The 25,091-nt window shown below is 36.4% G+C and overlaps 2 protein-coding genes and 1 pseudogene across 4 annotated transcripts; 1 reads left to right on the top strand and 2 right to left on the bottom strand.

The window, feature by feature from the left end:
* Positions 1–2,488: 2,488 nt before the first annotated feature.
* Positions 2,489–4,474, bottom strand: LOC121755674 (annotated as a pseudogene).
* Positions 4,475–15,310: 10,836 nt separating this feature from the next.
* On the top strand, positions 15,311–18,491 carry LOC121755650 (phosphatidylinositol 4-phosphate 5-kinase 6-like). The gene is made up of 7 exons (XM_042150979.1): positions 15,311–16,470; positions 16,845–17,012; positions 17,140–17,305; positions 17,379–17,495; positions 17,566–17,759; positions 17,830–17,985; positions 18,065–18,491. Exons 1-7 carry the CDS (start codon positions 15,311–15,313, stop codon positions 18,351–18,353), a joined length of 2,250 nt encoding a protein of 749 aa, XP_042006913.1. The 3' UTR covers positions 18,354–18,491.
* A 1,044-nt stretch (positions 18,492–19,535) lies between these two features.
* LOC121755676 lies at positions 19,536–24,456 on the bottom strand. Of its 3 annotated transcripts, none has more exons than XM_042151013.1 (8): positions 24,068–24,456; positions 23,000–23,284; positions 22,615–22,674; positions 22,321–22,530; positions 21,248–21,366; positions 21,065–21,162; positions 19,908–20,032; positions 19,536–19,829 (listed from the first exon to the last, which is right to left on the bottom strand). In XM_042151013.1, the coding sequence occupies exons 1-8, from the start codon at positions 24,269–24,271 to the stop codon at positions 19,686–19,688; spliced, it is 1,245 nt and encodes a 414-aa protein (XP_042006947.1). In that variant the 5' UTR covers positions 24,272–24,456; the 3' UTR covers positions 19,536–19,685. The 3 variants fall into 3 exon arrangements, with proteins under 3 accessions (XP_042006947.1, XP_042006948.1, XP_042006949.1); XM_042151014.1 differs by having other exon boundaries at positions 19,536–19,826; XM_042151015.1 differs by having other exon boundaries at positions 24,034–24,262.
* Between the last annotated feature and the right edge of the window lie 635 nt (positions 24,457–25,091).

The following is a 25,091-nucleotide window of genomic DNA, read 5'->3' as shown; positions in this document are numbered from 1 at the left end:
AAAAACATAATATCATTCACACAATTAATTTCATACTAGATTAATTCATTAGCTAAGCTAACAAAAATAAATTTCACCTGGCCCGGACGAATCAATGATAACTGATCACGATAATGAGCTACTGAATGTTGGGGCGCATTTCCAATTTCAGTAACTCCGTGCCACCTACACGGAATATTAATATCAAAAGTTACCCAAAAAAATACATAATTAAGTAAGTTACTTAAAAAAAATATTACTTGACTCCACACGGGGTATACGGCGTGTGCGTAGGCGATATCAAGAAGGCTGGCCTCAATGTAGGCATTCTTTCCCACGCCCACAGCTGCAAGAGAACCATAGGGCCACCCACATCTCTTCTCTGTCTGCCTACAGAAGCTTCGCACAAATAATGATACAAGTATGCTAAAGCAGCACTACCCCAACTGATATTAGCCACGTCTTCCGGATCGTCAAAGGCATTTATCCACATAAAGGGGACCTTGCACCCGGTAGTGTCCGGTAAAATAAGCCCCCCTAACAAGATTAGAGCATGTATACGTGCTCTTTGGACGTATGCATACTCATGCAGCCCATCACCCAACGGCATAGTCGCTTGGTTGATCAGAGACGTCATCAACAACCCACCGTGCTTCGTTTCTGTTTCTGCGTCAGGTATCCATCCCAACACATCTCTACACTTGCTGGGCCAATCTTCATATCCAATAGGGTAGTCACAGCCAGTGAAAACACGACCGTCTGCTCTCAAACCCCACAGGTTTTGCACATCCTGTAAGGTTACGGTTACCTCACCAACTGGAAGGTGGAAACAGTGGGTCTCAGGCCTCCATCGCTCGATCAATGCAGTTATTAGGTCATTGTCCATCCTTCTTGGCCTTCCACATTCAATCACACCTCTGAACCCCCAAACATCAAGCCAATGCATCACATCTTCATGTATTGGCAATGCCCAAACCTTACTCTCCGTCCTACGAACTCTCAACACATTTGTTGTGCCATTCGCCAACAATGAGGCTGAAATATGTTCGTTTTGATAAAACAGTACGGATGGATCCTCAGGTCCATAACATAACTGTTGTTCAGAACTTGCAGATGCCATCTACTTCAAAACATTCACCCAACATATAATAGCATAAGATAACTAAAATTTTCACATTTTTGCACAAGAATATATCTATTTTCTGCACTTTGTGTATATAATTTCAATTGAACCACTTACTTCTACAATTGACCCTAAATTCATGTGAAACACACAAATACGCAACAAAACAACACAAATAAGCAACACACTAACAGAAATCGTCCGTAAATTGAGCAATTTCATATAAACCCTAACTTTACTAAATTAGGGAAAACCTCCATAACTTCAGCAATTATTGATTTATGTAGCCAAATGAATGAATAATTACCGAAATATGTTTGGTATTTGGTTGAAATCTGTCGGAAAACGCCTCAAATCGCCGGAAATCGTCGCTGAAATCGCCCCTCCTTCGCTGCTCGCTGCGTCGTCTGTCAATTACGAGCATTCTGCCCTCTTAATCCCGATTTAACGACGCACAAATAATATACGTCTTTAACGAATGACGCATATATGTTATGCGTCGTTTATCGACGCATAATCTATATGCGTCGTTTGTTAAAGACGCATATTATTTGTGCGTTTTTCAGTAAAGACGCATAACATTTGTGCGTTTCATTAATAACGACGCACAAATGTCATGCGTCACTCACTATGCGGGAATTCATCTATTGCTCTTCATTAAATTGGAAGTAAGTTAACATACATTCACAAAAGAAGAATTTCTCCCGCTGCTGAGCGACCATATTAAAAATAATTTGTTTAAATTGATAATTTCTTTAATAACATATTTTCCTAAATTTTTGAAGACCATATTACAACTTCATGAAATCAAATTTAACATTTTTACTTCAACTTCAACTTGAAGAAATTATTTCTTCTTCAAACCGAGAGTAGTTTCTTCCACAATACACATAAACCACCCCCACCCCCTCCTGTCACTGAGCAACTGCGCCACAGCGGGCAATAATCGTGAAGTCCCTTTCGGGTCAACCCTCCCATTGGGCTCCCGTCGCACAATGCATTGGGTGACACGCCTCTACCCGCTGTGGCCCCTTCCATGCACTGTAAATGCTCTATCAAGTCTGAAAGAAATAATATATAACCAGCTCTACATTACTTATTTGGAGAGTGATTTATTCTAAATTTAAAAAAATGAACAGTAAAACAAATTAAAAAGAAAAGGTGAGTTGTTGAATGGCACTGACAGAATAGTTGCTACTTGACTAAAGAAGCAGAGATTGAGGCTAAGATTGGGGTGAAATTAAGGTGGTGATTGTTGACTATCTAAGCGGAAAGGTAGGAAAATAGTAGTAGTAGATATATTATGAGTAATACAAATTGGAGGAGCGATTTATGTTACCAAACCCAAACCCAAACCCAAACCCAAACCCGTGACCCCAAAGGCAAAAATAACAAGACTACAAACCTCACTACTCAATTGAATAAAATAGTTTCCACTTTTAACCAGAAATAAAAACAAATCAGAAATCTAGGTTAGGTGCACGCCTCACGCGCCACGCCCAGCTTCGACTTCGGCCCGTCGATCAGTATCCGGTGGTTCTGCTGCTGGAAGCTCGCAATCACGTTCAGCCCCGAATTCACCGATCCCTCCGCCGCCGCCGCCATCGCCAGGCACGACGTGCTTCCCGCGCTGCTTCGGATCACGAAGTTGTCCTGCGGCAGCGTCACATTCATCCCCGTGAACATGAACGTGATCGTCGGCACACTGATCGCAACGTTGTAGCACGTGTCGAACCCTCCCAGCGACGACACCGCCGCGTCGCGCATCCTCCGCCTCACCTCGTCCCTCACCGCCACGTACGCCGGCTTCACCAGGATCGTGAACACCGTGCCTGCCGAATTCAATTAACCAAAAAAATTAAGCAATTCAATCAATCAATCAGATCGGAGTTCAAATAAAAAAATCAACCTGAATCGAAAATTGTGCCGGCGCCGGTGTTGGGGTCGAAGGCGAAGGCGGATGCAGGAATGTCGACGATCCTTCCCCCGACTCTGATTGCGACGAGATTGATGTAGTAGAGAGACGATCTTCTAGGGTTCCTCAAGAGTTGGGTGGTTTTGATTCTGACGGGTTGGCTGTGTGGCCCCAGCCTCAGTGACCCGGCGAAGTTGGTGGACTTGTAGCCAGGCAGGCAGTAGGAGAATGTGGATTGGTAGAGGCTGGTGCTTTGGCTCATTAGGGATAATGGGCCTCTTCCCAGGCCCAGTAATCCCTGGGCGGGAAATGATGAACCGGTGATTTTCTGCACACACCCGAAGGTGTAGCCGCCGATCGAGTCGGTAGCTAGGCTGATGTTGTCCTGCACTAGACCGGCCGAGATGGAGGAGCTGCCGTACGTCGTGTTGACATGATGCGCCACCGCAACTTGGGTTAGGTACCTTAATGTTAAATAATTCACATGAGTTAGATTCGTATATTATTTTTAGGCAAACGAATATAAACTTAAAATCGTGTTGCAACCAGTCTACTACTAGAACAACTCACATGTAAGATTTGTGTTATTAGATTTGTGTTATCTTATGTCATGTGAGGGTATGAATACAGGTACACAAGAAGAATAATTGCAACCAGCACACCTAACATTAATTGGTCTATGATCCCAGCATTGCTTTATTTTGGAAACAAAAAGACAAGTAGGGAAATCCCCATCTTTATTTATTCCAAATTTCTAATTTTGCACCGCTGTATATACACGGTAAATGAAACTTTAAATCGTAAACATCCTAGAATAAGAAGAAGAGTATACACACAAAATTAAAGAATTACCTGGGAGCATTGGGGGGAACCGCAGCGGAGGGGTTTGAAGGTGGAGGATTTGGCCGGGTCGAATGTGGATGAGGAGCAGCCGACGCAGCCGGTGCACGGGATCCAAGCAGCATCGTTGCTGGTGTCAAGTGCCACAAGCAGCTGCTGAGGTGGAGTGCCGATATTGGCACGGACAATGTAGGTGGGGTTCTGGGTGATGGTGCGGCCGGAGGCGATGGGGACGAAGGAGCGGCCAGCGACGAGGCTGGAGAGGTATTGGAGGCGGGATTTGTCGTCGGCCTGCATTTGGAGGACCGAGTTTTCCCATGGGAGGGCTTTGGGCCTGAATGGGGAGCAGGGGCTGTTCACGTGGAGCACTTGTAGGGTGGAGCCCTGGTCAGCGACGCCGCAGCGGGCCGCGACGGTGGAGGGATGGTGGCAAAGGAAGAGGGCTACTAGTGAGAAGAGAAGGGCAGCCATGGTTATGGCTTACTCTGTTTAGGATGTGAGGGTACTTATAGATTAAGTTGGCATGTGCTTGCCAACTAAGTGTATTCTGGAGATTCACTACTCATTACTGTTGATTATAAGTATAAGATTAGCTTTCATAAATGCTCCCTCTTCTCTAAGTACTTGAGTTAGTATTTTTCTTGGCAAATTTTTTTTTTATTTTTTCTCATACTTTATTATCTTTACTACCAACGTCCCACAATAGGAGTCATATTTAGTGTAAGCACGGATTTTAAGAAATGTAAAAAATAGTTGGTTGGAAAAGTTAGTGGATGATGTGATCCACTTTTTTATGTTAATTTTTTTTATGTTAATTTTATAATAGAATGTGAGTGAAGTGAATTAGTGAAATATGAGACCTACTAATCATTTATAGTAAAAGTGAAATGACAAAATGTGATTCTTATTGTGGGACAGGGGTAGTATAATTTAACCGTTAAATATCAATTTCTACTATTTCGTGTTAATGACGTCTCAACTAACTTGGGATAAGAGTAGTAATTAAATTATATGCCGTGCCCACTGCATTTTTTTGCAAAATGAGGATCTGCTGAGCTCGGAAATTTCATAAGAAAATGAATTTTTGACTTAATAGTTCCCCAAATTATAGTAATACGGTTTAAAGAATATACTAATTTTATACTTTCTCCGCCCCACCCGACGCTACTTGTAGTATTTCTTTTTAAATTTGGAGTGTCCTACTTAAAATGAGTTATTTTATATTTTGGCAAAATATAACACAATTACGTAATTACTTTCTTTCGCTTTATTCTCTCATCTATTTTATTATATTTTTCATTCTTCTACTTTATTCTCTTTTCACTTAACATTTTAAAATCATTTTCTTAAATTTCATAAATTTCGTGTTTAAAAAACGGTCTCACTTAAAGTAGGAAGAAATATTACTAATATATTTGACTTTTTAGTATATCTGTACATATACCTTATCATACTTCTGTTATTTTTCTTTTTTTCCTTTCTTTTTCTCAATGTCTTCTCCAACATTTCGCAAATAGAAAATATCAATCTAAATCTACAATTTACAATACAACCCAAAAATCTGTCATTTTCTTTATCCACATCCACTTCTATTGGTACATATTTTAAAATAATTGATTTAAATCTAACGTTTAATTTCACTAAGTTAACATATTTAGGCTAGGAAATCAGTATTTGATTAATTGATTGTTTTTTTTTTCGCTCCCAAATTTCAGCCTGCAGAAAAAGAATTGTCAATGGTTATAGATTCATCTTTTTAATTAAGGAAATAGAGAGGGAGAAATCTAAATTGCAAAACAATGGAGAAAACAAATGTAGAAATGAACAGAGTTTAATAAATATCAGTAATGAAAAAGAAGAAATAAAGGGAATAAAGTGTGGAGTAATTATGAAAAAGAACATAAGGACATTATGTATCTCAAAATCATGATTCACTTCATAATTATTTTAAAAATGCTAAATAAAATACTACTATTTGAAATACTATGTATGCTATCATAGAGTTTTCAGCTCCAATAGTCGTCTCACCTTCCCATATTAGCTTCTAAAATGAATTTTTTTATATTTCTTATATAAACTTAAAAAGTGGACTTGAGTTGAAAGATACAATGGGAGATATATCATATAATCGGAGTTTTGTAGAGAGCTTTGGGGGGGGGGGGGGGGGGGGGGGGGGCTGGTGTTCAATATAAAGAGGAATGTGTTTTAATCAAAGAAAGGGACTAAATAATTTAAATATTCAGATTAAATAAGTGCCAATTCCACATATATATAGCATATCGATAATTAGCTAAAGTGAAAATCTTTAATATTGCCACTAGTATAATCAAAATAAAACTATTTCAAATAGGAAAACAATAATAGCGCTGGACCAAATTTGATACCTCATGGAATATGGGATACTTATTTTCCAGGCTGGACCAAATTTGAGAGCTCTAATGATGGTAGATGATGAATTTTTTCTCATATTTATATTTTATAAATTAGATGAGGATCTGCCTTTTAATTAGTAGTACTATCTTATTAATTTAAGATTTGAATAATTAATACTGGCTAGCTGTTTTATGCACCACGACATATTTGCTTGAGTGTATTCCTCAAATGGGCTAATAGTCCAATCACTTGATTTTTTGGGGTTAGGTCAATAATTCAAGAATTAATCTTTCACATTTATCCTTTTTGCTTATATTTAAAAAAACAGTGTGTGTGTGTGTGTGTGTTTAATAGTACAAAAAATGGAGAATGAATCTCAATTTGTAGTCATTTTGTGTTTACTTTGTTTGTAAGTGTGTGAAACCAAGAATGTGGATCACGGAAATGTGCGTAGATCCATGTAGTAGAAAACAAGGTTATTGTATAGTTTAATTGTGAGAGCGTAAGCAAGATTTCACTCGTGTTTTTACTCAGATTTTCTGCGGGGAGCATATGCCAAATGTTTGCTTAATAATAATAATAATAATAATAATAATAATAATAATATTTTCTCTTGTATTACCCAATCAGGCAATTAGAAAGTCATGTGACGTTATACCCAATCAGAAAATGCCTAAAGTCATGTTACGGTATAAATGTATGGAATCTAAGCCCAGGAATCAGCCGTGATGAAAATTTTAATTTTATAAAATTAAATAATATAAAATAATAATATATTAAAGTTATAATAATGAAGTTATGAGATTTCCATTTTGTGTTAATTAAAAATAATGAACCGGTTCCCATTTTATACTCTTTCTGTCGGCCATTAAATATCCTATTTTTTTCTTTTTCATCCGTCCACCAATAAATATTTCATTTACGTTTACAATATTGGTAAGTGAAGCTTACATTCCACTCACATTTTATTATAAAACTTGTGACACTGACCTTTCTACCCAATTTACTACATAAAGTCAAACAATTTCTTAAAACTCGTGCCGGTCAAATATGAGACATTTAATCATGGACGGAGGGAGTAAATCCCAAACACGCCGCCTACCTCGTCGAGGCTACGCCCCTGACCCGAGGGCCTTGGGTCTGGTCCCTTGGATCAGATTTCCCAAATTTTTTTATCAGTTTTTGGTATTGTTTTATATGTGTGATATTATTTCCTCAATTAACATTATTGATTATCATATTTCGTTTTTAATAATATTCGCAGCACAACAATTTATAATATGCATTAGACATAAGCTTATTTATTGCATTTAGTTTTCTTCTTTCTTATTTGTGAAAGGCACGATTATGAATTATTTTTGGGTTATCTCTAATTCCTATTTTTCGCCACTAAGTATATAATAACAAAGCAAGTCTCAATTCTTCCTAATTTCTGATGAATTATTTGACAAAATATTTAGTATCACAATCATCTATAATTTGCATTACATATACGCTCGTTAAAAATTACGTAGACCAACATATTGCATAAAAAAAACATATTGCATTAGAGAATTAGAGTCTGCATTATATAATACGTTACTTATATTAATCATGAACTAACTATAATTATATTCTTATAGAGTTTGCATTGTATATTGTGCATTGCAACACGAAATATACATTGAATTTTCATCCATTTCATATTAATGTAACAAATTTGATCCACAACAAACCATTTTCATAAATTTTATAAAACAACGTTCATGGGAATCCGATCCATTAAAAACATATAGGGTCTGTTCGGTATCATGGAATTCGGGCCTCGGAAATTAGAACTTTCAATTCCAAATCCGTTGTTCGGTTACATAAAAGTATATGGATTTAGAATTGAAATCCAATTCCACAAAATCCAATTCCACAATTTCATTCCATACCTAAATAAAAAGAATTGCAATTCCAAATGGGTCAAATTAAGTAAAACACGCGTAGGGGTGGGAAATTATACCGAAATACCGGACTTACCGTACCGAAAAAATACCGATTTTTCGGTATACCGGAGTTTCCGGTACGGTACCGCAGTGTTTCGGTACGGTAACGGTATCAATTTTTCTATACCGCGGTATACCGATACATTTATATATAAATATATATATATATATATATATTTATATATATATATATATATATTAATATTAAATATGTTAATGGAATTAGCTATGTGGGGTTTATGGTGGGTTTTGAATTAGCAAATGAAAAAATGTCGGGACATGAAACATACTGTACAGATGTCTATTTCCAAATAGATTATGTAGTAGTATTTGATTATATTTGACTTTGGAACTTATAATACTTTTAATTTTGATTAGTTTTTCCTTAAACTTCTTCACATCTATTCTTGAAATATAACAAAAATACATAGGATTCATTTTACATTTATCTGACTAGTGCTTTGTTTCATGCAGTATGCGAATTGCTAAATAAAAAATATAAAGATATTTTGAAACTTCTAATTATTATAATTATTTTAAATGTTTTTTCATAAATATAGTTCATTTTCATTTTTGTACAGATGTCTATTTCCAAATAGATTATGTAGTAGTATTTGATTATATTTGAATTTGGAACTTATAATACTTTTAATTTTGATTAGTTTTTCCTTAAACTTCTTCACATCTATTCTTGAAATATAACAAAAATACATAGGATTCATTTTACATTTATCTGACTAGTGCTTTGTTTCATGCAATATGCGAATTTCTAAATAACAATACGAAAAAATATAAAGATATTTTGAAACTTCTAATCATTATAATTATTTTAAATGTTTTTTCATAAATATAGTTCATTTTTCATAAATATGTTATAATATATATATATATATATATATATATTACATTTATATATATTATATTTAAAAAAAATTTAAAAAATAGAATTTTCTAATCCACGGTATACCGCGGTATACCGTTACCATACCGCATACCGTTATTACGGTATACCGAAACACGGTACGGTATACCGTAATAACGGTATGATAACGTTATCAAAAATTATCATACCGAATTTCCGGTATACCGGAATTCCGGTATACCGGAAATTCAGTACGGTATCGGTATGAAATTTTGTCATACCGTAATTTCCGGTACGGTATGCGGTATGGCACGGTCGGTACGGTATACCGTACCGACCCACCCCTAAACACGCGGATCTTACTCGGGTCAAATATGAAAACGGGTAAGAGAAAAGGGAAAAAAAGCTGATTTTTTTCTCTCTCACTTCTCTTGATGTGCCCTAGCCGTTCCCCTCTCTTTTCTCCCTCTTTTCAACTGCGTTGTCCCCTGCCATTCCTCTCTTTTCTCTCTCTATTCAACTGTGTTGTGCCCCCAGATATCGATTTATTGATCACCAAGATCCAAATTTATTCATCAGTCAAATTTGTTGAGTTTCGTCTTCGATGGAAAGTCGATGGTTTCTAAATTTTTTGGTTGATTTCCTTGAAATTATGTTGTTTTGAAAATTTTTGTGTTCATCTTTTGAAATTAATTTGATATTTGCAGCACATTTGTGGTTATTTTTTTTCATTGTATTGAGTTTTTTCATGTCTTCAAACTGTTCGACAAAAAGCCCCAATCAGTTTTTAAATGGATTCTAAACATTTAGAGCTTCTAAACAATTAAAATACAAAATTAATACATTTGTTTAGAGAAGGCGATTGTCGACTCAAATATTTTTGGGTGTTTTTTTTTTTTTCATATTATGCATTTTTAATTTATTTTTATTTGGATGATCCATTCATAATTTTTTTATTTTGTACCTATTGTACTTTAAAAAAAATAATTTTATGGATTTTTATTTTGGATTTGTTCTAAGTGAATGTAATCTAGTTGCTAAACAATAATTGGTTTAAAAATAATGGTACCCATAATTCTTAATCAATAAAGAGTACTATAATTTTTTGTAAATTTTAGAATTATAAAATAAAGGATTTAAAATTATAATACAATTCCATAGCAATTCCTTAATTATACCGAACGAAAGATTTGGAATTGAATTATAATTCAATTTACTCCGATTCAATTCCATAGAATTCTAATTCCAATTCAATTCCAATTTCGTGTACCGAACGGACCCATATACTATACATGAGATGCAATCAAATACAAACTCTAAAAATCAAATGCAAACTCTAAATATTACTCCACCCGTTCCATAAAAATATGAGCAATAGATATGACATGAGAATTAAGATAAAATTGGTAAAGTAAAAAAGAGAATGAGAATGGTATGGTAAGTAAGAGAGATGATAAGAATGGTAGTTAAAGTAGTGTTATTGGATAATGAGACCTATATTTTTATATTGATATAACTTTACAAAAATGGAATGCCCATATTTTTGTGGGACCCTTCAAAGGGTGACAATAAGTAAATAATACAATGCCCAAAATCAGAAAGCAACTGTCAATGAAAAGAGTTCCCGATGGATATGGTCCCCCTTGCCAGATTGAGTGACCTTTCTCCTTGCAGAACCGTGGGAAAGTCCGATGCGAAGGAAGAGAGATAGAACAAATCTGGGTCGAAAATATGCAAATTTGGGGTTATTTAGGTAATTTCCCGTACATGAATTCCTTAACTCACCCGTCCAGAAAAGCAAAATCACCAATTTGGAGAGATTGGGTATCTAAAGAAATGACTTATTTTTATCGGGCCTTGGCCAAATACTAAGACCTTGTAGAAATAGAAAGTGACCAACCAAACATATGATAGTTAAAAATAAGACCTAGTTAGAGGCTCTAAATGACCAACCAAATACTCCCTAACTATATTGTTAGCCTTAATTGCATAGTCATTCTATGAGTAATTATATTGTTAGCCTTAATTTCATAGTCACTGGTAAATTCACATTATCAAACACAAATATGATGAGGCATATAACAATCATATATTGTCTAAATGATCGCATGTGGGTGTGATCTGTTGCTAACTTTTTTTAAATTGCTAACGCATCAACGCAGTATATTAAAAATGTCAACATGATCACATTAAAATGTCAACATATATTTGTGTTGACATTTTAATACATTGTGTTGTGTCAACACAAATATCTGTTGACATTTTAATGTGATCGTGTTGACATTTTTAATACGCTACGTTGATGAGTTAGCAAATAGCAATTTAATAAAAGTTAGCATTATAACGCACCTGATCGCATATAAGTTTAAAAAAAACATGCACCATATACAAAAAATTTGCGTTATGCATGTTTGAAACATCATAGTATCATTTTATCAAATAAACTTGTAACTACTACAAACAAATTTCATACTTAACAATGCTCTACAATACGTATCACAATTCACAAAGAATTAGCTATTGCATATACAGAGTCTTACTTAAATAATTGAGTCATTTTATTTTTTATAAAATAATATTTTGAATTTTTTTTATTACTCTTACAGAGTCTTCCTTTATTCTCTTAGCATTTATCATTGTATATATATCTTTCTTAATCTTCGTGATTGGAAAAAATGACTTGTTAATTAAGAAGGATTGATCGAAAGATAGCACTTCGTAGTCTCGTGCTTTTTTGCTTACTTCGAATCCTTGCCGTAATCTTATCCTCTTTAATACCCGTAATCTAATTTTATATAATATTACTCCCTCCGTTCTTAGAGCATCCACAACCGTGCTCTTGCCAGCGAGCACGGTTGTGGGTCCGGCGCCACTATTCCTGCATGCTCTCTGGCAAGAGCACAACACCCACAGCTGTGCTCTTCCGCAAGGCCGAACATAATTCAATTTAAAATTCAATTAAAAAAAACATTTCCATAATATTAAAATTCATTAAAAAACCACAATAAATATTACAAATTACAAATAAAATAAAAAAGACATAATTAAAATACTAAAAATTAAAAAGTACATAATTAAACTCCTAAAAATTAAAAGAGGGAACATCATTTTAGGTCTACGAACTTTGTCAAAGTATCATTTTAGGTCCGTGAACTTTGAAAATATCATTTTAGGTCCGTGAACTTTGAGTTAGTATCATTTGATGTACTTTTTACTATTTCTAAGTTTTTTTGGACGAAAATACCCTCAATACCTTAAAGTGTATATATTTTTAATAAATTTATCATATACTCATATTTTTTTATAAATATCTTTACAATATATTTTTGACAAATTTTCTAAATATAATTTGACCTTAAATATTATCAATTAATTTTGTGACATGCAAGTAAAATTGTTTCTTTAATTTTTTATATTATTTTTTTAAAATTGAATAAAGAACTTTTCTTTAATAATAAAAAATTGAATAAAGATCATTTTATAAATATTTTTACAATATATTTTTGACAAATTTTCTAAATATAATTTGACCTTCAATATTATCATTTAATTTTGTGACATGCAAGAAAAGATCTTTATTCAATTTTTTATTATTAATGAAAAGTTCTTTATTCAGTTTTAAAAAAAATTAATATAAAAAATTGAAGAAGCAATGTTACTTGCATGTCACAAAATTAAGTGATAATATTTAAGGTCAAATTATATTTAGAAAATTTGTCAAAAATATATTGTAAAGATATTTATAAAAAAATATGAGTATATGATAAATTTATTAAAAATATATACACTTTAAGGTATTGGGGGTATTTTCGTCCAAAAAAACTTGGAAATAGTAAAAAGTACCTCAAATGATACTAACTCAAAGTTCACGGACCTAAAATGATATTTTCAAAGTTCACGGACCTAAAATGATACTTTGGGAAAGTTCGTAGACCTAAAATGATGTTCCCTCAAATTAAAAATTACATAATTATTGGCTAATATTACCCGGCGACACTAACCCCAATTATTTTTGGAGACCCAATATCATGGCCTCGTGCGTTTGAAGTTGCGTGTGGGTCATAGTTAACCTATCGGCCATATTGAGTTGGCCTAAGAGCATCCACAGCGAGTTGTTATGTTGTAGGGTGGAAGAAAGATTGAGAATGGATATGAGAGAATGAAGAGGAGAATGGATATGGGAGAATGAATATGAGAATTGTGTAGTTTGATGTGAATTTTTGGGCGTGAAAGCGAGGGTATTTATAGATGAAAGTGTGTATTTTTGGGGGAAAAAATAAAAAAAATTAAAAAGTGGTAAAAAACGGTAATAAACAGATACATTTTTTTTGGGAAGTGAATTTTTTTCTTAAATTTTTAATCGTTTTTTAAATTAAAAACCAATTTTTAATAAAAAAAAATATTAAAAGGCAACGGCTATGTTGTTGCCCAATCGCCGTTCGGCACGTGTCCTACTCGCTCGCACGGCGCTGCTCGATGCATCAAGCAGCGCCGTGCCAGCGGCGCAGACGGACGTGGGGCCCGGCGTCACCGTTGTGCATGCTCTTATAGAAAAAGACTATTTAAGGTTGGCACTAATTTTAATGCGTAATTGGTGAAATAATGTATAAAGATAAAAAATAGTTGAAATTGTATAGTGAATGGTGGAGCTCATAAACGATAAAGTAAAAGAGAATGAGAAAAAAGTTAGTACAGATAGATATGGACTATTTCTATGCTACAGACAGAAAATGAAATATGACATATTTCTACGGGACAATGGAGTATTATATACTACTCCCTCTATCCCAACTAAATTGAGTGAAAACTTTTGGGCACGAAGATTATAAAATTGCGTTAAAAAGTAGGAGAGGGAGATTAAGTAGGAAAAATAAAGAGAGAGTAAAGTAAGTGATGAAATAAAATAAGAGTAATCAGGTGTTTTTTTTTCTAAAAAAAAATTACTCAACTTAATTCGGATACAAAAAAATACGACTACCCAAGCCCCCTAGCTCAAGTGGTTGAGGGGCAAGGATACCGCGCCATCCTAGAGATCACGTGTTCGACCCCTGGGAGGCCCATCTTGGGGATTAATTTCTCCTGGGGGGTTCTTGAGTCCTGGCCTGGACCCAGGCGCTGGGAGAGATAGGTTAACTAGGTCCCCTTGATTGGGTTGATAGGTTAACTGATCTGGACCCGTGCTTGGGTAAGGTTGGCTGACTCGTTCCTTCCCATCCCGACAACGAAGCGCGTCTCGGTGGTAAGACGCTTCACTTGCTATCAGAATATACAGAGTCTACTTTACCGTCTTCTTATATATATATGTACAGTTATTATACAGAGTCTATTTTACCGTCTTCTTAATCTCATTTTTAATTGTATATAAAACTCCAAAATTAAACACATCAAATTCGCTATGCTACTATCTGAATATCTACATATTCTTTATGATTCACAATCTCGTTTCTTAAATGAAAATATCTCCAGTTTTAGTTTATCAATCATAATCTTGTAATAATCACCAATATAAAATTATTATGAGTGTCGGATAAATTGGTTTCAATAATGCAGGGGTTTCATTAAATTAAAGAATGAAGTTATTCCATGCTAGGGAGTAATTATTCATAGCATTTTTTCACAATTGATTTGGATTTGAAACATTATTCACCATCATTTTAACCAGTCTTCACTATTTCCACTTCCCTTATACTGACGTATGATATGAATATTCTTACAAACTGTAAAAGGAATTGCCACACCAACCACTGTTCGATACCATCCTTCCATTTGTTTGGCGCGCAAGCAGATTTAGGAGCCTATTCCGGAAATGAAGAAAATGTATTTCCTCAATTCTTTGGTGTCAAAAATTAGAAGCTTTATTTAGTAAAAATGAAATAATGAAACACAAATTTTTGCAATCCAAAAAAGAGTAATTCCCTCAGAGAAAAGAAAAGTAGCCTGTCTGTTTGTGATTTGTTCCAATTATGTCCATTAATGAAACAGCTCCCATTCCTAAAAATATTTGACACCAATTTTGAGGAAAGAGATTTACTACGGACAGGCCAATCATTTTCTAACAAAATCAAAAGTTAAAGGAAAAATTTTGGCATTGTGTTAGTGATTATTCAATCTCATTCGAGTGCTGCTGCAAAAAAATGGGTGTTGTCAATTTATTGGATTTGGGATTGTTGAAAGAAAGAAAATATGATTTGGGGTGACAAAGGGAGGTTGAAGAAAATCAGAAAAGAATTGGATTTGTTTGAAGGAGAATGAGCAACGGATTGACCGGCATTGTCAAAGTGTGGGAAGCAAAATTGAAGAAATCTCGAGTCTCAGCTAGGAGGAGGACCAACAGCATATTTTCAGCAATGTCAGTTGCCCACGTGGACGATGACGACGACATGCATGACGACAGCGACGTGCCCCACGTCGACAAGAGCTTCCCCAACCATGACACCTACTCAGGGCAATGGTCGGACAACTGGCCCCACGGCCACGGCACGTGCTCCTGGGCCGACGGCTGCATCTACGAGGGGGACTGGCACCGCGGCTGGATGATGGGCCGTGGCAAGTTCACTTGGCCTTCGGGGGCCTCGTACGAGGGAGGGTTCAAGAATAGTTACATGGAGGGGAGTGGTGTGTATGTAGGCTCCTCCAATGAGAGGTATAGTGGGACTTGGCAGTCTGGACTTAGGCATGGTAGGGGGATATGTGACTATGCCAATGGGGATAAATGCGAGGGCCATTGGCGCCGCGGCCTTCCTGATGGGAAGGGAAAGTATAGCTGGATCAATGGGAACCAGTATGTGGGGCATTGGAGGAGGGGGAGGATGAATGGGAATGGGACTATGGTGTGGGCTAATGGGAATAGATATGATGGGGGTTGGGAGGCTGGGCTGCCCCGAGGAAACGGGACCTTCCGTTGGGTGGATGGGAGTTGCTATGTGGGGGTGTGGAGTAAAGATCAGAGTGAGCAGAGTGGGACTTACTATCCATCAAGTTCTCAATCGGGTAGCTTCGACTGGGATCCCCAAGAGGTGTACTTGGAGAATTTGAGTGATTGTAGGATCCATCCGGGTGAGGAGATGAGTGACCACCCTTCTCTGAAGATTTTGAACTGGCCTTGTGATGGGGAGGATCTGCTCAAGAATATGGCCGGGAAAAATTTGAGGCCGAGCTCCGTGGATGGAGGGGGGTTGAGCAATGCAGGCTCTGAGTATAGTTTTGATGGGAGTAGTGCTTGCTGTGAGTCGGTTAGGGATTTGGGAGAGGGGTCCCCCGGGTTGGGGCGGTCTCAGGAATTAGATATGGCGCCTAAGGGGTGCGGGAGACCACATATCGTTATCAAGCCAACCAAGAAGCAGGGGAATACTATATCGAAAGGGCATAAGAATTATGACCTCATGCTGAATTTGCAGCTTGGAATAAGGTAATTTTAGGATGCATTTATGTGAAATGGTAATGTCTTTTGTGTGCAACATGTTTGGTAGGAGAAACATGGGAAAGAGAGTCGGTATTTCATTGATTTGGCAATGGTGGGGATGTGGAAAGAAGAAAAAGAGCTTACATAAGTGATTTGCTTTCTTTATCTTTTAGCACTATATCTGTTTTTCTCCTTTTATGAACTTTTGCAAATGCTACTACAATTGTTTAACACCTAACATATTCTTGATTGTGTTAAGCATAGGTTTTTAGATTTCTTACTTCTTGTTTACTACAGTTTCAAATCTTGATACAAAATATTTGAATTTAGTTTGTGTTGCTGCACATTGTTTCTGTAGGCTCATGTGTAGCAATTTACAGGCACGCTGTGGGAAGACCGGCTCCATCGACAACCCTTGATCTAAAATCATCGGCTTTTGATCCAAGAGAGAAAGTATGGACACGATTCCCTCCTTCGGGATCCAAGCACACCCCGCCTCACCAATCATGCGATTTTAGATGGAAAGACTATTGCCCGTTGGTTTTCAGGTGAGGTACTGTCTCATTAGATAGCAAGACTATTAAAAATCGTTTGATTTTTTTATTATGTTATGGTTTTCTCAAAATATTTATCTTGAAAATCAGTCACCAGATATAGCTTGTGATTTCCATTTAGGGCACTTCGACAATTGTTTAAGGTAGATGCTGCTGATTACATGATATCCTTGTGTGGAAATGATGCCCTCCGAGAGCTTTCGTCACCAGGAAAAAGTGGAAGTTTCTTCTACTTGACCAACGACGACAGATACATGATCAAGACCATGAAGAAGTCAGAGGCAAAAGTGAGTTCAAATTTATTTGCTTTGAATTTGAAATACAACATTACGTATAACACAAGAACTTATTCTTTAGCAGGTGCTTATCAGGATGCTTTCCGCTTACTATAAGCACGTCCGGGCCTTTGAAAACACACTCGTCACCAAATTTTACGGTCTCCATTGCGTTAAGTTGACCGGCGCTGCACAGAAGAAGGTAACAACAACACTCTCCATTTACCCTATTGAAATCACCATTCTTCCCATAATGTGACTGCTCCAACCAGGTGCGGTTTGTGATCATGGGGAATCTGTTTCGCACGGAATATGCCATCCACAGACGCTTCGACTTGAAAGGCTCCTCCCACGGCCGCCTAACTGACAAGCCTGAATCCGAGATTGAACCAACCACGACCCTCAAGGACCTTGACTTGAACTTCATATTTCATTTGCAAAACTCTTGGTTCCGAGATTTATGCAGGTATAGTATAATCTAATGTAATCAATCAAAACTAGTGTCACATTAAGGAATCTAATGAATGTTTGTGCAGACAAGTAGACAAAGATTGTGACTTACTTGAACAAGAAAGAATCATGGATTACAGTCTTCTTGTTGGCGTTCACTTTAGAGACATGTCTAATGCCGGGGAGCCCCTAAACACAGGTGCCCGAACTCCTCTTGGCAACGGATCACCAGACCTCAGCCAGTAAGCCTGCTCATATAAATCAGTCAATCAATAAATCTTCTTGTTTTTCCTAATAGAAAATGACAAGTGATTGTGGCAGGTTGGCATCGATCAAACTAGGTGACCATATGCCTGCACGAGCTGAGCTGACAATGAGGAAAAACAACGACGAAGCTCAGCTAGTGGGGGAGCCAACGGGGGAGTACTACGACGTGATCCTTGTGTTTGGCATCATCGACATCTTGCAAGACTACGATATCAGCAAAAAGCTCGAGCATGCCTACAAGTCGTTCCAGTACGACCCGACCTCAATCTCAGCCGTGGATCCCAAGCAGTATTCCAAACGCTTTAGAGACTTCATATTCAGAGTCTTCGCAGAAGACGGTTGATAATGGATAGATCTTGTTGTATTTGTAGCTACCATTTTTGTACCAAATGTTTTGGTCCAAGCCCACCAAATAAGCTTTGTACACAACAACGGAGATGAGATATTATACCATAGAGGGTAAATATACCCATTCTTTGTACTTCACCATGTATACTCTTAGCATTCAGACTAGTTTTTACTTTTCACATATATGATAAATGCTTACAATTATTACATTTGTGAGATAATTTATAGTTTTCTTTAGTGGTTCTAAACCACCCGTTTCGCTTTCCCAGAAGGTGAAACCAAAACTAACCATGAAGGGTCAAAGAGGTTTCGATTTAGGAACCGAAATTGATGATTCTGCTTTGTGTCCAAAATCAATAGTTTTCCTAGTTTTGGAAGTTCCACGAGCTTCCTAGTTTTATTCGGAAGAAGACAGCCAAACTCATCATCCATGAAAAAATTTCACCTTCGCCTTATCAACACCTTCTCAAGCTTCTGCATATCACTTTGACTCACTATTGTCAATAAGTAACAATTGAAACTAGAGGTTGAGAGTACCTATCGGGCATGCCTGTCTGTAGTCGGTCTAGGCAGCAAAATGTTCGGTGGTGAAGTTTTTGATTCTTCATCAAGCACCACTTCAGCTTTCCGACTATTTATTCTCCCACTTGAGTTTAGGACATTTAGCTCGAACACTTGGGGCTCGAAACTGCTAGAGCTCGATTCCTCCAATCTGTCGTTGTACAATATCTGTTCATTTGAAACTACATCTTTGCTGCAAATAACCTTTCGGTTATACTCATCCCTAAGTCTGTGACCGAACGTGTCACCTCTATAACCAATGAACGTACACTTTACACATTTGGAATTCAACTTACTTCACTCAACTGAACTAATATGAGCATAAGAAACCTAACTAATTATGTGTAAGATTAATATGAGCATAAGAAACCTAACCAATAAGTGTAGGAAAGATATACATACTAATTTTCCAATCCAAACCTCCTCAGTTGTCTGAAACACCAATACTATTGGTGGACCATTATTGATTAGGAATGCAGCCCAAAAATTATCTGGGAACCCACTTTTCAATCCCATGCATCTAGCTCGAAAACATTGATGAATTCATGATATTTAACACAGTTAATGTATCAAACAAAGCGTATAATTTATTGAACTGAAATTGAACTACAGTTAGTTCTCAAAATAAGAAGGCTCCCATTTGAATTATTTCCAATGCATGTTGCATATACATATTAACTGATCAGCTATACAATTACAAGGATATATGATAGATATACATTATCTTAGTACTACAACATCTACAACATAAGATTGGACCTGAATATTACCATGGTTCAGAGTTGTTAAAAAGGGTATTTTTATGCTCTTGCTTTCTAGACCAACCGACCTCCATCAAGATCAGGTTTAGCCGTACAACAAGTTTCTCCACGGCATCTTCCTCAACTTCGATGTCCGAACCAGATTGCTGCTGGAGAACGAAATGCAACGTCAAGCCACTCTCCTGAAAACAACTATGTACAATTTTTTTGGAAGCTATAAGCTATACCTTTGTGTCCTGGTAATGCTTAAGGAGCTGCAGTGCTTCCTCGTAATATTCACAATGGTAGAGGAGAGCAGCATAGTCTCTTAGATCCTTAGGGTCACGCTTGAGTAAAATAAGGCGTTCACACGCTGTAAAGGCATAAGTTTGTTATGATTATGGTAATCCATTGCACGGTCTTGGAAAAATATGGATTCTAATTCAGTAGTGCACTTAATTAAGCAGCCCCCTTCTAGAAAACCACTTCACAAACACAGAACACCAAGAATATGGAAGCCAGAATCTTCACAGAGCCCATCTCGGGTTATATTATGTTGTTCATATGGTAAAATAGCTAACAAATTGATTACATTCCATCATCGTTGTTAAGTATCCAATATTCCCATTGCACATAGTTAAAGTTCAGTATTCCTCACAAATATCTTAAAGTTTAGAGGGTAAATTGCTTCAAAAGTCGTCAACTTTGCAAATAGTTTGGTATTTCCCGTAAACTTTAAAAGTTGCATGAAAAGTCATGAACTTTACCAAGTGTTGCAAATTTCCCGTACGACCCGACCCGGTACATTTTCGGCAAAAACTAATCCTACGTGGCTCGCCGGAGGCGTGACATGGCAAAATCTCCGGCAGAACAATAAAACGACGTCGTTTTTTAGTTTCAATTAAATTAAAATGTATATCAATTTAGAGTTTATGTCTCTTCTCTATGTGACAGAAATCTCAATTCCCGTCGAGATTTCAACTCTTTCTTCTCCATTGCGACATGTAACTGGTCGCGATTCGTCAATCTACAATCCCATCGCGTTTCCTCCATAGGTAGGGTGGCGATTCCTCCACCTCATAATTCCCGGATGGCCGGAATACCCGACACGGGAAATCGGCACCCAAATGTAAAGTTCATGACTTTTCATGCAACTTTGAAAGTTTACGGGAAATACCAAACTATTTGCAAAGTTGACGACTGTTAAAGCAATTTACCCAAGTTTAGATGAATTGGCCATTCTAGTAACCTAGGCAGTAAACAATGAAGATTCACCAAAAATCATCTGGTATCATGTCTAGGACTTATTTCAGAAATCCATCAATCTACTGGAATACATTACCAATCTTATGATAGAATAGGCCAAGTGGAAAAGACTGGAACAGGAATCCATATAGTAAGGTACCTGATAATGCACGACGCATATCTCCAAAATGAACACTAGTCCAAACACCTCGTTGCAGCCGATGGCGGGCAGCCTTGGAAGAGGCAAGCTGTGAGGCACTGTATTGAACAAAGAAGTGGAAGATTGTGCATGGAAAAGAAAACATTCTTCACTATATAGATTGTGTCTAAGTTATGGTTCTACCTTTCTTTAGCATTGTTGGAACCAGTGACACAGTGAGCTGCATCTGCGGCCCTTAGAAATGGACTCCTAGCATGATTCAGTTGAAATGGCCAGAAAGCATTCTTTAAATCTTTCAGTATCTGCACGAAATGGGAACAACTTACATTTAATTAAACAGCCGAGGGCATGTTTACATTATTATAATCATGCCCAGCTGACTAGATTTAAAGACATACAAGACCAAAGTGCTTCAATTCTGGATCAAATGCAGTATAAAGATTCCAGGAACTCAATATTGAGGAGAACTTTCAGAATTGGAAAAAATTAGCAACAATTCAATCCAAAACAACAAGCGTGGAACAAGTTGAAGCAAGAGTGATAGGTTACAAGCATATATGATCTGTGGGTGTGGGTGTGGGTGTGTCAGCAGAGAGAGATGGATTAAACCCAAGTCCCAGGCACACACAAGCATGCAATTAGTTTCTCATCATAAAACTTGAGGTTTCGCCAAACATTTAAATTCCAAGCTAGCTAAAGTAAATTAAGGAACTGTCATTTTGCCATAGCACATTTCACAAAAAGTGATGATAAATAAACTGGTTGCCAAGTTGCCGCCTTTACTCAAGCTACGTCAAAACATGTAAAAGGATAAACAGAATTCTTGAAGTTTTGAAGGTTATTTACCTAGGTAAACATTATCTCAGATTAGATTTGAAGTTCAAAATCAGAGGCATGCTCCTTTTACAGTAGCAAAGGATAATAATGACATCTGGCAGCCTAGGTGAACTGGAAGCACAGTAACAAAATGTTGGACGTCTACCAGCACATTACTAGTCATATTTAGACACAGATTGCACCGAAGCAATTGAGTTGAGATAAAATATTCATACAAACCGACCAGGAAAAAGTCCTCCACATACTTGGTGACTAGAACAGTCTCTAATACCAAGATACAAAAGTGAAGCAAACATAACCAACAGAAAAATATCTAACCCAAGATTATGCAGGTTAAATTCAGAAGAATGGCCATAACTGACCTTCCGGAAAGTAATGTATGCTATAAAGTTGGCTAGAAAATGAATTAGCATTATTACCTCCACTAATAAAGATTGTGACGTCATAATATGTGATTGATCGGATTCTTTGCTCTTTTGTTTCAGATATCCTCTTGGAGAACTATGTGAATCATGGGGAAAGTAGATTTCAACATCAAAATTCAGAACACCCAAGATGCGAAGCATCTTTAGAATTTCTGAGTATATAAGAGAGAGCATTGAAACAGAGCCAGAACGATGAGTTAAGACCTGTACAAGAAATCAGTTCACATGGATGATAAATCATATTAGAATTAAGAGCAAACTAATCATGGATGTTGAAAGGACACATACTGAATTCAGATACAGAGCACGGTGCTCAACATGGTTTCTGGTACTTGTTCTTCGGAAACCCTGAAAAGGACAAGATCACGCTAAAGTTGACAATCTAAATAGTGTCAAATATACAGATTCTACAATGCCATCATAAAATAAACTTTACAGAGACCAGTTATCCCATGAAATGTGCTCATTGTCTGTGAACAACAGCTAGTTCCCAAGGCAGAAAGAATAAGCATTATGGTTCCATGAGAGTCTTAAAGATGTAGAGATGATGGAAATGCTTATTGTTAGGGAACATAATCAGTTAATATCTTCATAATGCAACTTGTGGAGGACATAGAATAGAATACACAATCAACTGTAACTGTGTCAGGCATAAAGGAGAAGCCTAACTTACTTTGTCGAGGTATAGATATCTTTCTAAGCAGTCAAGAAATTTTTCTGGTGTGGATCTAAATGAGGAGCTGTATTGAGAACAATAGCCCATAGAAAGAGTGTCCAATCTATCAATGAAATCATCAACTGGAAGTGGAACAGAAGAGTGAGAGATAAGGGAGTCGTCTTCAGCTGCAATTTGAAGAGCTGCTCTGGCTAAATCAACTCCTCTATTTATAGTAATACTTGTTCCTCTCTCAAGTTCAGAAAATCTTTTTATCTGCGAGCAAAAACCTACCCTTGCAGCCTGTTCAACAGAGGCATAGTCAAATATCAATCTCATTACAAACAAAAATAATTACTGAATCAAAAGAACTAAAGTTATGCACTTGGTCTGCCGAACAATATGCCAATCTTGTGATATAACAACTATGGGGGTGTTCGGTTGGCAAGATTAAATCTCATGATTAAATATGTATCATGTTTGGTTCATAAGATTGAACCCTTCAACTGAATCCTAGATGGATAGTCTCATGATATTAGTCATGGCAACCGAACGCCACCTATATGTATTCTGTGCATGATGCAAATTCCGTTAACAAGTTATGTGACCACCACCATTGACTCACATCATTTTATTTCCATCTCATTCCTCAACAAGAATCACAGCACATCCAGTATTCACTTTAAACATGTGCTACCATCAGCAGTGCTTATCATACAAAACTTGCTTAAAGATTCCAGAATTTCGAGTGTGATAAAAACCAACACGAAATCAATAATAGCATTCTAATTCTGTAGCAAGCACACCTAGTACAATCAAATCAAGTTCAAACTTAGAAGACCAGACTATAAATTCTGAATTTAGCTTAAAAATTAGCAATAAACCATATCAAAGCTTCCCTTATAGATCACGACCTACATAGAATTATCCTTCCAGACTACCGATTGTCGCAACAGAATTGATCGAACAGTTGACTTCACAAACTATTCCACTCATCAATACACCACACCACATACTATCTTTTTTAGTTAAAGCAGATAAAAATTCATAACTGGATATAAGAAATTTATTAGAAAAAGAAAAAACCCTCGCGTGGGCCGTATTGATGCCGGAAAAATCAAGCGCATCATGAAGCACAAATTTCAAATCATCTTCAGCAGATAATCCACAATTACAGATGCAATTCACGCTCCGTGTGGAAGGATGGAACTGAAATTTGGGCAGTGTCCATGAAAGATTCGATGGCGAAGATAATGCTAAGCTGCTCGATAACATCCGCGGAAACGCCATAGCTGCAATCGACAACTAACTATTTTCCGGGATTACTGAGCTACTACAAATATAATCAGAAATTCAATAGCTATTTCTGAAATATCGGTGAGAGAATGAAGATGAACCACGATCAGATTTACTTAGCCATTTTATTGGCCACCTTCATTTTTTGACATCTTGGTTTTACACTCTTCTTTACACTAAATTTGTTAATTTTTAAATGAAAGTTTAATGTCTACCTTTAAAAAATGAAAGCTATATTATCATTTCTAACTATAGTCAACAGTCAACACATATTTTATTTTGTATCCCTAGGGCTAGAAATATTAAACTTTCTTAGAACAGGATCCCATAATTTATTTTATATTTTTAATTTTACAAATGCTTTTATTTATATTTCTATATATCTAGACTCTTACCAATATTCTTTATCCAATAAAAAATTATCAACCAACCAATTTCTTACACTTCGTTTGTCCACCAATAGATGTCAAATTGATCGTTTCAGAATTGAAAAAATTATTTAACTTTATAAAAATGATATAAAAAGTTAGTGAAATGTGAGTCCTACTTTTTATATTGATTTTATAATAAAATGCGAGTAAAATGAATGAATAGAATGTGAGGACCACTTGTAAAAAAGGGTAAAAGTGAAATGAGATATTTATTGGTAAACGGACAAAAATAAAATAAAATTAAGACATATAATGGCGGATGGAGGGAGTAATATATATCCATCTAATATTGCATGTTACTATTATTTGTGAGAGAGAGAATATGATTTATTTTTTAGTATAACGTAGCAACACATCATACATACCTAACTTTCTATGGCACT

This window comes from Salvia splendens, chromosome 11 (genome assembly GCF_004379255.2).
Source record: "Salvia splendens isolate huo1 chromosome 11, SspV2, whole genome shotgun sequence".
Lineage (NCBI taxonomy): Eukaryota > Viridiplantae > Streptophyta > Magnoliopsida > Lamiales > Lamiaceae > Salvia > Salvia splendens.
The sequence above is the reverse complement of the archived record's forward strand: the minus strand, read 5'-3'. Positions and strand labels throughout refer to the sequence as shown.